The 15,947-nt window shown below is 41.2% G+C and overlaps 2 protein-coding genes across 8 annotated transcripts; one reads left to right on the top strand and one right to left on the bottom strand.

Moving 5' to 3' along the window:
• Positions 1-2,831: 2,831 nt before the first annotated feature.
• On the top strand, positions 2,832-13,285 carry LOC115596176 (calpain-1 catalytic subunit-like). Of its 4 annotated transcripts, none has more exons than XM_030441009.1 (23): positions 2,841-2,981; positions 4,204-4,221; positions 5,384-5,630; positions 6,093-6,162; positions 6,958-7,076; positions 7,170-7,303; positions 7,438-7,606; positions 7,742-7,825; positions 8,494-8,579; positions 8,684-8,758; positions 9,142-9,302; positions 9,422-9,591; positions 9,717-9,728; positions 9,916-10,127; positions 10,210-10,249; positions 10,378-10,443; positions 10,671-10,728; positions 10,852-10,916; positions 11,541-11,609; positions 11,713-11,791; positions 11,896-12,009; positions 12,126-12,184; positions 12,268-13,285. In XM_030441009.1, the coding sequence occupies exons 3-23, from the start codon at positions 5,385-5,387 to the stop codon at positions 12,292-12,294; spliced, it is 2,115 nt and encodes a 704-aa protein (XP_030296869.1). In that variant the 5' UTR covers positions 2,841-2,981; positions 4,204-4,221; position 5,384; the 3' UTR covers positions 12,295-13,285. The 4 variants fall into 4 exon arrangements, with proteins under 4 accessions (XP_030296870.1, XP_030296869.1, XP_030296871.1 ...); XM_030441011.1 differs by having other exon boundaries at positions 5,330-5,630; XM_030441010.1 differs by lacking the exon at positions 4,204-4,221 and having other exon boundaries at positions 2,832-2,981.
• Positions 13,283-15,943, bottom strand: mrpl14 (mitochondrial ribosomal protein L14). Of its 4 annotated transcripts, none has more exons than XM_030441017.1 (3): positions 15,847-15,943; positions 15,264-15,366; positions 13,283-13,958 (listed from the first exon to the last, which is right to left on the bottom strand). In XM_030441017.1, exons 2-3 carry the CDS (start codon positions 15,341-15,343, stop codon positions 13,592-13,594), a joined length of 447 nt encoding a protein of 148 aa, XP_030296877.1. In that variant the 5' UTR covers positions 15,344-15,366; positions 15,847-15,943; the 3' UTR covers positions 13,283-13,591. The 4 variants fall into 4 exon arrangements, with proteins under 4 accessions (XP_030296877.1, XP_030296875.1, XP_030296876.1 ...); XM_030441015.1 differs by having other exon boundaries at positions 15,808-15,919; XM_030441016.1 differs by lacking the exon at positions 15,847-15,943 and adding an exon at positions 15,608-15,767.
• Between the last annotated feature and the right edge of the window lie 4 nt (positions 15,944-15,947).

The raw sequence follows: 15,947 nt of genomic DNA, 5'->3' as shown, positions 1-15,947 counted from the left end.
ATGTCACAAATAAGATATTCTTACACCTATTTATCTTTATTAAACAGAAAATACAGGGCACTGTGTGGCTCAGTTGGTAGAGTGGGCGTCCCATGTACAGAGGCTTTGTCCTTGCAGTGGCAGCCCTGGGTATGAGTCCTGGCTTGGCGCCCTTTTTTTTTTCTTTAGCTGTACTTAGAATAAAGCCATATAAAAGCCAAAAAATATATTTTAAAAAAGAAAATACAGCCACACAGTTTCTGAATATGTTAACAGTTAACTCATCATTAAAACACACTTCACTGATATGTGACATCAACACAAAATAAAACTCACCAAAGCAGTCTTTGTTTGTATTTCTGGTTTGGTTGCAATAAATCCAAAGTTCACGTGAAAAATGTGAGAACATTCAAATAATACACATGACTCTGATGCAGACTTGCTCCTCTCTTGCTGAACACTTCTCCTGTCCCTGTCTGCCATGTGTTCTCGTCCCTCCAGTAATAGTCCTGATCGGAGCCGCTGTAAATCACCTCTGTTCTGTATCTCCTGTTTACAAACTGGCATCCATCTGTCTCAGAGGCTGTATTTGGTCCTTGTCATGTACCCAGCGGTGTTCATCCAGGTGAGCTGAACTCTGTTGCCTGTGGTGACCCTCTCATGATCTTAGGTTGCAACCCAGCACACAGCTGAACGTTTGGGGAACGTTCCCAAAAGGTTCTCTGAACCAGCTCATCACCATCACAGTTGAACTGGTACTTCAGTTTTTATGGTGGCTTAACTTAGTCACTTTACTATTACTACTATTTATACTCAACTTCCATTTCCTACAATAATGACATATGTGACACACTGTCGCTGGTAAAGATGGAGCTCAATTTAATGACTTGACACACAGTATGTGATTTGTCCTCTCATCTTAACCTGTAACGGTACATTTTATTGGTGGATGTAAGAACTGCTACGGTAAGTCTATTAATTGATTTTTCAAACAAAAGAAAATTAACCAACAGAACAGACAGAATTGGAAATATGTTATTAAGAGAATGTAAACAATAAATGAAGAGTTTTTTAAAACTGTTTTTAGAGAGATAAACGTGTGTCTCTTGTCCTGCAGGTGTCTCAGTCTCACCTGTTTCAGGTGTCCAAGATAATCATCGGGATGGCGTCCGAGCTGGTCCTCCACTGTGTCCAGAGAGTCTGAGATGAAGAGGAGCCTCAGGGAGCTGGCAGAAGTTGAGAGGAAACACTACTTCATGTGTTATCGCGATCAGGGCGGTGATTAGTTGCAGCCATTTCCACACTGCACACATTTCACATGACTGATAATTCCAATAAAGATGGATTTCAAATAAAAATGAAGGGTCAGAGGTCATGTTTAATGCCATGAAGCTGTTGGCATTGGCAGGTGAGGTTCTGGCTGATCTAACAGAAGAGGAAGCAGATCAGGAAGAAGACACTTTCACGGAAACAAGCGACTGAGGAGATGATGTCCAGCACTGACAGCATGAGCAGGTGTCAGGAGTGAGACAGGAAGTCTAAAATCATCCTGCAAGACCTAGCTGCCAAAATAAATGTGCAATGTAAAGAGAGGAGCTCACAGGCCATCATGTTGGACGTGATGGAGATGGAGACGCTTTACAAATTAGCATTAATTTATGTGGATATAGTGTAAGGACATTATACAATGGATAGGAAAAAAACTACTTTCATTCTGGTGGGTGTTGTATTCGGTGACTTTTAACCTTTGCATTTGTTTGCAGCACATTATCTCTCAGGTGACACAGTTTCACTTTTGCTACAGTTATCAAGAGGTTTAACAATGATGAGAGTTCAATTTCAGCCAGGTGGCAATTAAATTGGAGTTTATGATTAACTTTTACTGTGATGGTATTTTATATTGACCGGTCAAAAGTACAGTTTCTATTTCAATGCTTTTGATTTGATTTTGAATCCGTACATATGAACCAAGTACAACAGTGGCCAAGTAGAGACATTTGTTTCTGTAGATTAAATGCATTTAAATCAGCCTAGATCTCTCTAGAGCTCTACTTTAAGTTATATTCTATAAATTATAATTCCAATCTGTATTATTAAGAAAAAAATATTTACAATAGGTCAATATTAGGAAAAAATCACACACTTCTGTCACAATCTGCCTCCCTGTCCCTCCCTCCAGCCAAATTCCCACTTTTCCAATCCTATTAGTTTTTATCTATCAACCTGTCTAACAGACGCCCTCTGACTTTTTATCTATTCCAGATCCTGCCACTCCCACCTGCCCTCTAATCACCCCAGTCTCCCTTAACATACTTCAGCAAAACTCATTATAGTTCTTCATTTCCTTATTAACACTAACACTGTGCATACAACATTGTCAAAAACTAGTCCATTGGTGGAAACACAGTCTAGTGTTTATTCTTGTATTACTGTGTATGCAGAGTGTGTTTGTGTTCCCTGTACAGGATCCAGGACATCCCAGTATGTGACGGATACCAATTTGGTACGATCCGGCCCCTCCTTTGTTACTTTCAAATACATTTAGTATATTATTTCATGTTATCTATACTGTACTGTAGCCCAGTACTGATTTACACTAACAAAAAAAAGTGTCAAAAACTAGTGGCTAGATGGAAAACGTCCTTCTTCCTTCCTTCCTTCCTTCCTTCCTTCCTACTGTCTTTTCTTTCTTTCTTTCTTTCTTTCTTTCTTTCTTTCTTTCTTTCATTCTTTCTTTCTTTCTTTCTACACTTATTACACGCTCTGGTCTGCGTGTGCTCTCCGTGTCTTCAGCGCCCCTACCGGCCGTGCTCGGTGCTGCGGGCTGTTAGCGGTGGCCCCTCCCCCTGACGGGGCTGCTCCTCCCTGCAGTGTGTGGAGGGAGGGCCGGAGCGGGCTGAGCTCAACCTGCTACAAACCGCTGCCCCCCTCTTCAAAGATTTACCCGACTGTCGCTATCCTGATCGGTCAGAAGGAGCCCCAAGTCGCAATTCAAAGCGGTGGTGAGTGCGGCCGTCTTGTTTGTTTTCACTTCACCGACTGTGTTAACGCAGCCGGATCAAGTTAACGGTTCTGTATTGCTTGTTATGGTAGTGTAGGTCACCAACCGGTATGTTTGACTTTAATACACTGCACGCTGTTGCAACTAATAATAGTCAACAGAGCTACAGCTGTCACGTCCAGGCCCGCAGGTTTAATTCAGGTTTGATATCCCGTGTGGAGTGAGTGAGAGTCATAGATCAGTAGCTCTATAGATCTGTAGATCATAGGTCTATTGTTGTCAGAAATCTGTGAAGCAGACTGCAGGCCATAAAAAGACAGGCCTGCTGCCTGTGCATCTGAACAGGTGCTGCAAATACATGAGCATGGCTGACATATACTGTGCCTTTATTTTCATGGCACCAGGCCTGTGAATTCACATGTGCAGCATTACTGTGGCTGACAGGCTGATGGGTGTTTTGTGTTGAGGTTGAAGTCCTATAGGTGACATCATCATCGCAGGAATGCCTGGTTCAGCATTATAGAGATATCCTCCTGATCAATGGCCAGCAGTGTCCTCTCTTTAGGTGTTGGACAAAGCAGAGGGACATTCCTGCAGACCCTACAAACATGTGGGGCCTCAGGGTTAGGGGTTGGGTGGGATCGGCTCTATAAACAATATCCTTGCCCGCAGGATTGTGTCTACCTAAAGCATAGTCTATTATGCACAGCAAAACGTCCATATTGTTTTCTAACTCATTAAAGAAACCCATCTCGATCTCCATCCAAGTGTCTCCCTCTTGCGTGGAATGTGTGGACTGTTTACTGAACAGGGCTCATTAGGATTCCTTTCCGGCAGAGCAGAGTATAAAAGATCGCCCCATGTCCCAGCTTTTTCCAGCACTCATCCAAAAAGGGGATAGACAGCCAAAAAACAAACTTGCAGTCTTATCGGCCAGCCTCTCCACACAGAGTATAGTTCTTTAAAACTTCTGGTTTCCTCGCAAAGCTGTTATGGCCTGATGGAAAGTTGTGAAACGACAAGTGCATTCAGGGAGGAGAGGGAGAGACCCCCACAGAGTCGTAAACACTGAGGTCCATTTGAGCAGCTGCACAAGCTTCTGCATCTCAAGGGGATCCTGGTTATTTGAAAGAGAAAACACTTTATCTTTACCAGTGACAAGTTCTGTGTGAGTGTGAATGACTTTCTCTCTTTTTTTTTCCTTTTCTCATTCTCCCTCTCAGCCTGCCTGTACAGACCAGGTATCATATTTCTAAGTTCTTTGTTATTCCCTCAGCGTGCTGTGTTTAAGATGCTTTCATGTCTCACATTTCTCTGAAATTGCTTTTCTTCTGTACATGCTTTCTGTGTTTCTATTCTTTCCCCAGCGGGCTTTTAAAGGGGCATTTATGTTGGTTTCTAACCAATGTTTCCATAGCAACACATTCACTTAGACTTTGCATCACACAACTTAGTGGTTTTCTGGTAATCGGCCTGCATTATTATTATTATTTGCTTGATGTTCCTTTTGCAGGGCACCTCAAACACCATCACATGTGTTAAACTGGAAGCTATAATTATCTTTTCAAAGGTGCAATATGTAAAAATTAGCCACCTGTTAAATACATGACTGTTTACTGCTGCTAGATTCAGCTGCTGTCAGCTAGTGAGCTCAGTTAGCCTTGCAGCTTGCAGTTCGGACTGGGAGTTGGGGAACGAGGGGAGTACTATCATTTAGGCTGCTCGCACCGGAAATATAAAGATATACTTATTTTTTCCATAACAGAATAAAGAAGTTGTTCTCAGAGGACAATAAGGTCCCCAGAACACTGCTAGAAAAGTTGCAGGGTCCGCCACATATAAGCAAAGTTAAACAGTTTGCCATTGTGCTGTCCTTCGACAGAGTTTGTTCATCTTGTTTGCTTAGGCATAAACAAATCCCTCAATGAAGATCTTTCTTAATTAGAATTAGAATGTCCTCTCTACACCTACAAAGTGCACTTTACATTTTCAACAAGAAATTCTTACATATTGCCCTTGAAATACCTGGACCTTTAATATTGTTATTATTATTTATTATATCGACCTGAAGGTTCTCAGACTTTAGTATATAAAGTGTAAAAGTGAAAAATAATACCGATAACTAGTACATCCTTAACCACAGAATGTAAAATCCCCTCGGGTTGCCTAATCAATTAATTCAGTGAAAGAATAAATGGAACACAAAAGAGCAGCGTAATGTAGAATCCATACGGGGCCAGACTAATTAGTTGAAGGCAGATTCAGTCATCCCGACACACACCCACACCTGATTGCCGTGCTGTAACTCTCACAAGAGTGTGCCGCTGAATAACTTCCTGCTATTTATAGGTCACAGCACTGTGCACACCCACTCTGCTCCATATTTTTATCTCGCGCCACCAGTATGTATCCAGCTGGAGGGATATCTGCAAGCATATACGCCAACAGGCTGCGAGCGGAAGGCATGGGCTCCAATGAGCAGGCTGTGCCCTACTTCAACCAGGACTACGAGGCACTGAAGCAGGAATGTGTGGAGTCGGGCTGCTTGTTTGAAGACCCATCTTTCCCCGCCGAGCCTCCATCCCTGGGTTTCAAGGAGCTCGCCCCCTATTCGGCCAAAACTAGAGATGTGGAGTGGATGAGGCCCACGGTGAGAACACTTGATTGATTAATTGTGTGCACTTGGAAGTGGAAGTAAAAAGTAGTAATTAAGAAATGCCGCACTGATGATTCTTTGGATTGCGTCTCATGTGATATTTCACAACAGGCGTGTGGTTATGACTCCTGCTGGTGATGACTGGAACTCAACAGAGAAACGCATCATATAAACAAACATATCAATGACACTGTCTCGCAGTCCGTGTCTGCAAACTCAGACAGAATAGGACAAGTTGGGACAGGAGGGTCTCAGACCACCACAGCTGTTGGCATCGCGTGGCATTCTCTGACCGCTCCCTCGCTCAGACATTTGTTTACAGTGCTTCGTCAAAAGCACAGGAAGTCGACACAGATATGCTAGATTGGCATTGACTTGAAATAGATCTTGCCTTGAAGTAGACTGTAAAGAAATGTGATGACCTGTTTTCACCCAGACTTTTTCATTTCTCCACAGGAGCTGACAGGTGACCCTCAGTTCATCGTGGGCGGTGCCACCAGAACAGACATCTGTCAGGGAGCGCTGGGTGAGCGGGTCCTGAATTTTGTTTGGTTTTTTCTTTCGAAAGAAGTAGGGCTGCATCAAATAGTTATTTTTATTATCTATTAATCAACTGATAATTTTCACAATTAATCCTTTTGAACAGTCCTTTGCGCCCCCTTCCCTGCATGTTTTGGATAAATCTCTGCCCAAAAACAGCTGATTCAAATGAATGGGTTGTTCTCAGACTGCAGCAGAGCTTGATGAAGAACTGATCAGTTGAATCGAGTGTTTTAGGGCCAGAACTGAAGAACAGATGTACTTTGAATTTTGTCCAACCAATATTCAAAAAACCCCAAAGACCTTTCATTTACTATCAAAACTTACAAGGAATAAGCCGAAATCCTTAGATTAAAAGATGCAATATCCAAATTTTTAGATGAAAACTAAAAGTGAACTAAACTTGTCAACAGGATGTGAAGAGATGGTAGTTTCTACATTATGACATCTATGTGGGCCACCAACACTTCTCTATTGCTCTGAGCTCCCAGACTGTCAGATTTACAGGGCTAAGTGGCAAACAACAGCTACAGTTAGCAGCAGTTAGCTGTTACTCCGATGTGTTATGCTGTCCTCTATTTGTTTTGAGTATTCAACAGCTGACCGATTATTTGCACCATAGAGGGGCTGGAACCAGCAAATGTTTGACATCGTTGCTTGAAAAACAACTGATTCTCAAAATAGTTGCTGATTTAAAGTGCTTTAATTGGCTAATGGTTGCATCTCTAGCCAGAAGACAGAATTGGATAATGTTGATTAAATCTTCTTATTCCCCTTTCAGGTGACTGCTGGCTCTTGGCAGCCATCGGCTCTCTCACCCTGAATGAGAAGCTTCTTCATCGGGTTGTCCCACATGGGCAGTCCTTCCAAGACGACTATGCTGGAATCTTCCACTTTCAGGTACTTTAAGATCCTTCCATCCTCCACTCTTTCTTGCCTTCCCGGCAAGCAATTCAGATAGATGGAATTCTTGATTATTGCTCTGTGTTGCAGTTCTGGCAGTTCGGCGAATGGGTCGACGTGGTGATAGATGACAGACTGCCTGTAAAAGACGGGGAGCTGATGTTTGTCCATTCTGCTGAGGGCAATGAATTCTGGAGTGCACTCCTGGAGAAAGCCTATGCTAAGTAGGTTTTGAAAGAGCCTGCCCAATTACTAAATTATTCAGAATGAGCGTATTTAGTATGAAGCTGTAAATTGCATCCTTGAGTGCTGCTCTTGAAGGCTATCAAGCTGAAGCGTGTCTTTATGTGGGTTTCAGGCTGAACGGCTCCTACGAGGCTCTGTCAGGAGGAAGCACCACAGAAGGGTTTGAGGACTTCACAGGGGGTGTGTCTGAGATGTACGAGCTCCGCAGCGCTCCCAGAGACCTGTACAGGATAATCAGCAAAGCTCTGGAGAGAGGCTCTCTGCTGGGCTGCTCCATCGATGTAAGTGCTGGCAATCTGGCACACCGCCGAGACACTTGGAACAATGTTGCACCTTCTTGAAAACTAATAACATTAAAAGCACTTCTTTTTGATTCATACTCCAGTGCTGTTATCATGTTTGTCATATCGATGCAGATCACCAGTGCCTTCGACATGGAGGCTGTTACATTTAAGAAGCTTGTGAAGGGCCACGCCTACTCAGTCACGGGATTGAAAGAGGTCTGTCTGCGTGTGACTCTGGTGTCTTTAATCTTGTTTGCTGAATCAGTGACATCTGTTAAATCACTTCTCAAAATGTATCTTTTCAACATGGCTACCCCGACTCTGTTTTATTTCCAATGTCTCCAATGTTTTATTATTATCATTGTTGTTTTTGTACCTCAGTCCTCAAATGTTTTAAAGGAGACACTGCAGCACTGCAGCAGCACTATATCCCCCCCCTTTTGAGCTCCTGTCTCTTTAAGGTCTCTACTCCTGAATACCCAGTCTGCTCTGATTGGTCAGCTCACACGAATGAGCCAGCACCCCACACTGTCTCCATCCTCGCTGTTGTGTTTTCAGCTCCCAGTTAGCTTCACCTTACAGTAACTACCATTACCATGAATATAGACATTAATTATACAAATATGTGACATGGAGAGGTAGTGCGATGTCACAAGGTCACAGAATTAAAGGCGGGACTACTGGCAAGGCGTTTCAGGAGCAGTGTTTTCTGTGGGAGAAGGGAGCTCCCAAAATTTGGGCTGTTTAACGTTAGAGACCATTTATATGCAGAAGAAACTATATAACACAGTAAAAGGGAGGAAAATAAAAAAGCATCAATGTGTAACTTTGTAATAATAAAGATGTTTGGTTCGACTTTTCCCATCCCTCTGTGTGTTTTGTAGGTTGATTTCCGCGGCAACATGGAACGCCTGATCCGAGTACGTAACCCTTGGGGCCAGGTGGAGTGGACCGGTGCCTGGAGCGACAAGTGAGTGTACTAAAGGGATTTCCATCCCTAGTTTTGTTTTGTTTACAAGTATGATAACTCAAGCTTGATGTTAATTCCGGCCTGCTTGTCTTGTCCTGTGTAAGTTCCTCGGAATGGGATGAGATTGACCCCTCTGAAAGAGAAGACCTGCATCTGCAGATGGAAGATGGGGAGTTTTGGTGAGAAGACCCAGCAGCTGTTACACTGTTTGGTTATTTTATTGTACTGTAGGTATTTGAAAGGAATGGTTAGACATTTTGGGAAATATGCTTATTCGCTTTCTGCAATTAGATAGTTGATTTGATTCATAGAATAGTGTTCTTCAGTCCTGGTCCAGGTGCCCCCCTTCCCTGCATGTTAAATGTTTCCCTGCTCCAGCACTCCTGATTCAACTGATCAGTTTGTCCTCTAATGAATCAGGTGTGTTAGAGCAGGGAAAAATGTAAAACACACACAACATCTTTGACAAGAAAGCGAATGTATTTCTCGAACATGTCTGACTAATCTTTTCACGACGTTACATGTGGGTTCCTGCCCTAAAACCCTTATTTTAATCCTCCAGGATGTCCTTCAACGAGTTCAAGAGGCAGTTTTCTCGGCTGGAGATCTGTAACTTGACTGCCGACGCTCTGAGCGATGACAGCATGAACCACTGGAACACCATGAAGTTCTACGGCACGTGGAGGAGAGGCAGCACCGCAGGAGGCTGCAGGAACCACCCCAGTGAGTCGGACAGATAACATCTTTTTATTAAGAGTGCAAACAGGTCCTGTAATGTTACCTTGACTATAGAACAGGAAATACAACAGAAGTCTTTCTCTCTTTTAACTCCATCTTTGTAGACACGTTTTGGATCAACCCTCAGTATAAGATCACGCTGCTGGAGGAGGATGATGACCCAGAGGACGATGAGGTGGCGTGCAGTTTTCTGGTAGCCCTCATGCAGAAGGACCGCCGCAAATATCGGCGCCAAGGTGGGGACATGCACACCATTGGATTTGCTATCTATGAGGTGAGAACAGAGATGGACACTCAGTATTGTCTTTTTTTTAAAATATATTTAGACACATATCAACATCACCTTTTGGCCTCAGCTCGTTTTTGTTAATTTTCTCTCCTTCATCTTTCTTTATGCAGATTCCAGAAGAGGTAAGCAGAGCATCAATTACTACCACAGTTTATTTAACCAAAAATATATGCGCGTTTTTGCCCCTTTACTGTGAATGATGTAAACTTTAGTAAGTAAAATGGTTGTCAGTAATGTTAAGTATGTACTGATGGACCTTCAAAACATGCAAATGAATCTTAACCATGTATTGTGCCCTACTGTCCTCAGTACAGAGGCTGCCAGAATGTCCATTTGAAGAAAAACTTCTTTTTGAGCAATTCGTCGTGCGCTCGCTCAGAGACCTTCATCAACCTGCGAGAGGTGAGCACTCGGCTCCGCCTGCCGCCCGGAGAGTACCTCATTGTGCCGTCCACCTTCGAGCCCCACAAAGAGGCTGACTTTGTCCTCAGGGTCTTCACCGAGAAGCAGTCAGAAACAGAGTATGTGTCTTTTGTTTATTTTTATGGATTTGCAATGTCTAGTAATTCAAAACTCCTGCTTATATGATTTTATCCTTTGCAGAGAACTGGATGATGAAATCTCTGCTGATCTAGCAGATGATGTACGTATCAGTGAGATGCAACACTGTAGAATAAAAGAAAATGTCACATGATATTTGATATGAATGACAGGAAATAAGTACAGTAGGCTTCGGATTACAATCCAGTGTCTTTTATATTTTTCCTGCAGGAAGAAGTGACTGAAGACAGCATTGATGAGTCTTTCAAGTCCATGTTCGCTCAGCTAGCAGGAGACGTAAGATCCGTCTTCTTGTTGGGAATCTTAGTTTGCATTTGCACTTGCTAACACAACATGATGAGTTTTATAGAACAACTTTGGTGTGTTCATATTGTGGTATCTCTTGTGGTATTTCATACAAACGTAAAGGTTAAAATATCCAAAATGGTCTCACCTTTTCTTTGGTGTCAAAAATGAAGTGGTTCTTACTAAAGACTCTTCTCTTGTTCCCTTTGATTGTCCAGGACATGGAGATTTCTATTCGTGAGCTCAGGACCATCCTAAACAGAGTTGTCACCCGCCGTGAGTTCTCATATTACTAATACGTCCCCATTACTGTATTATGAGTGTTCACTATCTATTCCCTGGATGAGCCTCTGTGTGACTGTGTGACTCTGCTAAAGATGAGTGCGTTTACTATTTCAGACAAAGATCTGAAGACTGACGGCTTCAGTGTGGAATCATGTCGGACCATGGTCAACCTGATGGATGTATCCTCTTGAGAAATGACGAGGCATGAATGGATCGCTAATGACTGAATTACATTGATTATATTTAAAGAAATAAAACCTAATCCTACATCAAGCATGCTAGCATTGATGGAATTGATCTAAACGCATGTACTCAAATACTGAACTTGCATACAATTTTTATGTACTTGTACTTGAGTAATTCTATTTTCTGCTTCTTCATACTTCCATTCCACTAATTGGGGGAAGATACTGTAATTTGTACTCCATGACATTTATTTCATAACTTAATAGTTACTTTGCAGATTGTATGTTGTATCAGAGCCAAACATAATTTATTTTATTAATCCGAATTTAAAAAAACACTCAAATAATCAGACAATTGCTTCATATTTATCCAATAACTGGCCATGCTAATAATCAGTCGACCATACATACATACAGATAAATGTATGATTTTCTTTTACTTTTGATTCATTTAATGTCAGATTGTTTGACTCAAGTACTATTAAACTTGCAGTCTTACTGAAGTTGTATTTCAAAACGATATCTTTACTTGTACTTGGACTTTCGGGTAATTTTTCAAACACTGCCTGCTCGTGATTGTCTGTGTGTCGTTTCACACCTTGACACAGTGTTTACCAGAAAGATGGCAGTGCCCGTCTAGGGCTGGTGGAGTTTCAGATCCTCTGGAACAAGATCCGAAATTGGCTGGTAATAATAAAAATAATAATTACTTTATTAAGAATAGGTAGAATTATAACAATTCCAAAGAAAGTTTATGCAGGCTTATATTCTCTGTTTTTGTGTCTCTCAGGTCGTTTACAGGCAATTTGACCTTGACAAGTCAGGGGCCATGAGCTCGTATGAGATGCGTCTCGCTGTGGAGGCAGCAGGTATGATGCTCTTCATTATCATTTCCAACAATTATTGCCATGCACACACTCACAGAAGAGAAGTGTGACTCTCCTTTATTTTTTTTTCATGTTTTCCTGTGTAGGTTTTAAACTGAATAACAGACTGAACCAGATCCTGGTGGCCCGTTACGCAGAGAATGAGCTGATTGACTTCGACAACTTTATCTGCTGCTTGGTTAAGCTTGAAGCCATGTTTAGTGAGTATTATTGTAAAAATTGTCATTACAAATATATGCTGTATGTTTGCAGACAATTTAGTGATAAGAATAAGAATGCAAACTGAAAAGCGGGATGTTTTTTTTGCTTTCAACAGGGTATTTCAAGCAGTTTGACCAGGATGGGTCAGGAGTGGCTGAGATGACCATCACAGAGGTGAGTTCTGTTTTAGAAAGAAATTCTCATCACATTTTAATCAGTTGTTTACCTTAAACTAAACTTGATTCTCATATTTTCAGTGGCTTTACCTGACAATGTGTGGATAAAGAGGAGGGGGCAGTGCCTGCAGACTGCCATGGAACTGTAGCCCTGAACGGCCCTCAGCCTTAGTGACCCACTGATATTTTAACACATCCCACCTCAACGTACCTGAAGTAGCAAAGCAGCTGTGTAACGGTATAACCAAAGTCCAACCAAGCCAAGTGTCTCGCGGCCCTAATCTGCCGAGCAACTATGCAAACCCTCAATATGAGTACGAGTCATTGTGTCACATGAAATGTGTCATCTCTGTCGAAACAGCATGAGCCTGTGCATGAAAATAATCACTAGCTGTAATGAGCACTGATAGTTGATTTTATATTTCTACATTTTAATTTTACCATCTGTATATTGTATGTTGTCTGATTTACTAACAATGTGTTCACAGTTCTTATTTTGGAATCTCACCAAGTAACAAAACATAGAAGAAATCTGAAGAAATGTGTTACTGCAGCGTTTTAAAAGGTGAAGTCTTATAGTTTCTCAATCATTCTGCACTCACGTTTCTATTTGTTTTTTAAAAAGATTATTAACAGGAAAAGATAACCCCACAGAGGAGTTGGTAGTTCCATTAATGTACCTCTAGGTGGCAGTACAGACCCAATCTAATGTCAGTATGTTTTTTTTTATTTCATGACAATTGATACTGAAGTTTAGCCTGTTTTTATATATATATATATATATATATATATATATATATATATATATATATATATATATATTACAATATTACAATATTCTACTTTATTTGAAGCTCAAGTCACAGTTACTTGATTGTTTTTATTTTGCACTGAGATATTAAAGAAGCTGCCTGGAAGTTGCCTCAACTTGGTGAGAAACACTGTATGTCAGTCCACTCGAGTGACATTACAGGGATCACACGATGCTGAATGCCTTATACATGACACCATGGTGTTATAAGCAGCTATTAGAACTGTGCTAGTCATGTGTTTTGTGTTGTGAACGTATGTTGTGCCTTCAATAAATAGTTCATGCTTATGCTTTGTCAGTTTGTTTATTGTGTTCATAACATGAGTTTGACCCACATTTGGCTGCTCAGACTGTCTATGAACTCCTATACTGTGAACTTGAGGTGAAGCTTGTGTTTATTGTAATCACAGAAGGGGCCTCAGTAAAATGTCAAACATGTCGCCGACCTGAATCTACGACACACATTAAGAACATTGGAATACTGAATAGCAACAGGGTGTGCACTCCTTTTAAAGTTTATTAAAGACAAGAACATACACAAAAGATGTAATGACCCCCGCAGATGTGAAATGTACAGTGTGAATGATGCTGCCATTAAACAAACGAGCTAGCAATCGCTAGGACTTTAGAGTAATCTCCATCCATTTTGCGTAGATGCGTGGGTATAGGGACCTTAATCCTTGTTCCTGTAGGGTTCCCATTGTCCTCGATCAGAACAACATTGTTTGAGTCAAAGCGTGGAGTCATCCGATCTCCAGGCATTTTGTGCCCGACGATGAGCGCCTTCTTCTTCTGTCCTTTGATGGCAAGCAACACTCTGTCGCCAACTTTTCCAATGCCATTCTTGGTATAGACGTGGATCACTCTTGGCGCACGGTGATATGGTGTAGTTCCAAGAGGGCTGTTGTCCACCACACGCACTCTGGTCATTTTCTGAATAGCTGCTGCAACAGCAGTTACACTGATGAAGAGAAAAAGCAAATTGGTCAGGTTCAGCTGAAGGGTGATCTGCTGATGCACTACTCATTACTGTCAGAGATCACAATATTGATTATAGCTTTCCTCCAGAGACTTCAGTGAGCAGTCTTAAAATTGGTTTGAAAAAAACTTTTCTATGGGAAACTAAAGGTTTATAGCAAAACGATTTGGCCTGTGATAGAATACACTTCTTCCATAAGCTAAACATGAGACTCTGTGTTGATTGTATCATGTGGAGACAAACTCTTAAGCTGCTCCATAGACAGTAAATAAAGAAATGACTCACGGCTGGCTAGATGAGGCCATTAAAGAAAGTAAACCTTTCTAAGCACAGATTTGGGCTGATAATTTCAGAAAACCATGATAGCATCCATGGTGATGGCAACATTTTAAGCTACAACAATTACTTATAATGAAATATAGATATACAAATCCAAGCACCACCTTACATGAACAACATACAGCCAAAAGGATTTAACATGCAAAGTGAACTAAATTTTCCTTTAAAAAAAAACCCAAAACAGATGTATCCTCAGTCTTTATTAATATCACCATATACTAGTTAAAATAACAATCGTGTGTGGAATGATGCTCAGCTGTTTTATATACCTTAATTCTTGAAGATCCCTTCCAGAAATGTTTGAATGCATATAAAGACACTTTGCCTTGTTATAATCTGTGTCTAATATGAAAAATCATACACTCCATCTCTACACTGAATAACCCAGAGTCCAGTTTAACTATTGGACACAAGATGTCCCTTCACTAAAAGTCATACTCAGTGTTGTACACTGGAGGCTTCAGGTTTCCTCATCACACTTGTTTATGTTGCATACTGGAACACAAATGGCTTCCAACGTAGTTGTGATGACGAAAATAAGGCTGGTACAGCCCTACATCCCATGCGGGGATTAAAGAGATCACATATCTTAAACTCAGATTTAGAGTGACCACAGAAAGTCTACCCTTATAGCAGGTGAATGTGAAAACAGCCTTCTAGCCTCAACTCTACTCTCACATGACTTTGCATAGTGAAGGTAAAAAATTCATCGGAAGTAAGAGCAACAACAGACATTTCTTGAGTGATGGGGGATTTTAATAAATGACTAAGATATAGAGTAATAAATAATAGAGAGTGCCACTCCTCTATCATTGACTAAATAGAGTATAAATGGCTTATGTGTTCCTTATTTAGTTTGATGACTGTCAAATTTCCGCAGACCACATCTGTGCCAAGTCTTACCTGCCACAATATTTGGCTCTACAATTTTACAGATAAACATCTTACCTAAAAGTCCTCTGATGAATTACAGACGACGTCTCTACGAAGAGCCCAGTCAGGGATCTTGAAAGCTGGGAGAGAGCCATAACTACAGCGATTATTCCGCCAACTAGAAAAAGAAATTATACACGGTTAGCATCTCATAAATTAGAGGTTTTGCTTATGATATAGCTAGCTATGCTAGCATATGCTAACAATCACATGCTGGGCGGAAGCGTCCTAACAGCAGAGTAAAATAAATTGTGGATTATAGTATGTGTTCTGATTAATAACGCAAATACAAGAATGCTTACAATGAAATAGAAAAAAGCCTCGGTTTAGGATTAAAACATCTATCTTGCTAACGTTACCCTTCTATCACGCTCCATGCCAATGTCAAAAGTACAACGTCAACAAAAGGCGACCAACAGCTTTTAGCCGAGCTAGCTGATAAACACGACGAGCGTTAGCAGATAATTCACACATATCCCTCGTTGCAATTAGGAGGACGCACTTTGATTTAATAATTTATGTCAAATGTCAACTTTTGTGCTGATAAAAGCAAGAGTACCTAAAGGAGCCGCATAAGCAGCTGCTGGCCCCGACTCACTTGTTTGTTACTTTTTCGTACGTCATACAAACGCGCCGTGGGCAACATAGAAATATAGGAGTATAGAAGCTACACAATGAAGACGGCACGAAGATTTAACG

Source organism: Sparus aurata, chromosome 15 (assembly GCF_900880675.1).
Source record: "Sparus aurata chromosome 15, fSpaAur1.1, whole genome shotgun sequence".
In the NCBI taxonomy this organism is placed as follows: domain Eukaryota; kingdom Metazoa; phylum Chordata; class Actinopteri; order Spariformes; family Sparidae; genus Sparus; species Sparus aurata.
The sequence above is the reverse complement of the archived record's forward strand: the minus strand, read 5'-3'. Positions and strand labels throughout refer to the sequence as shown.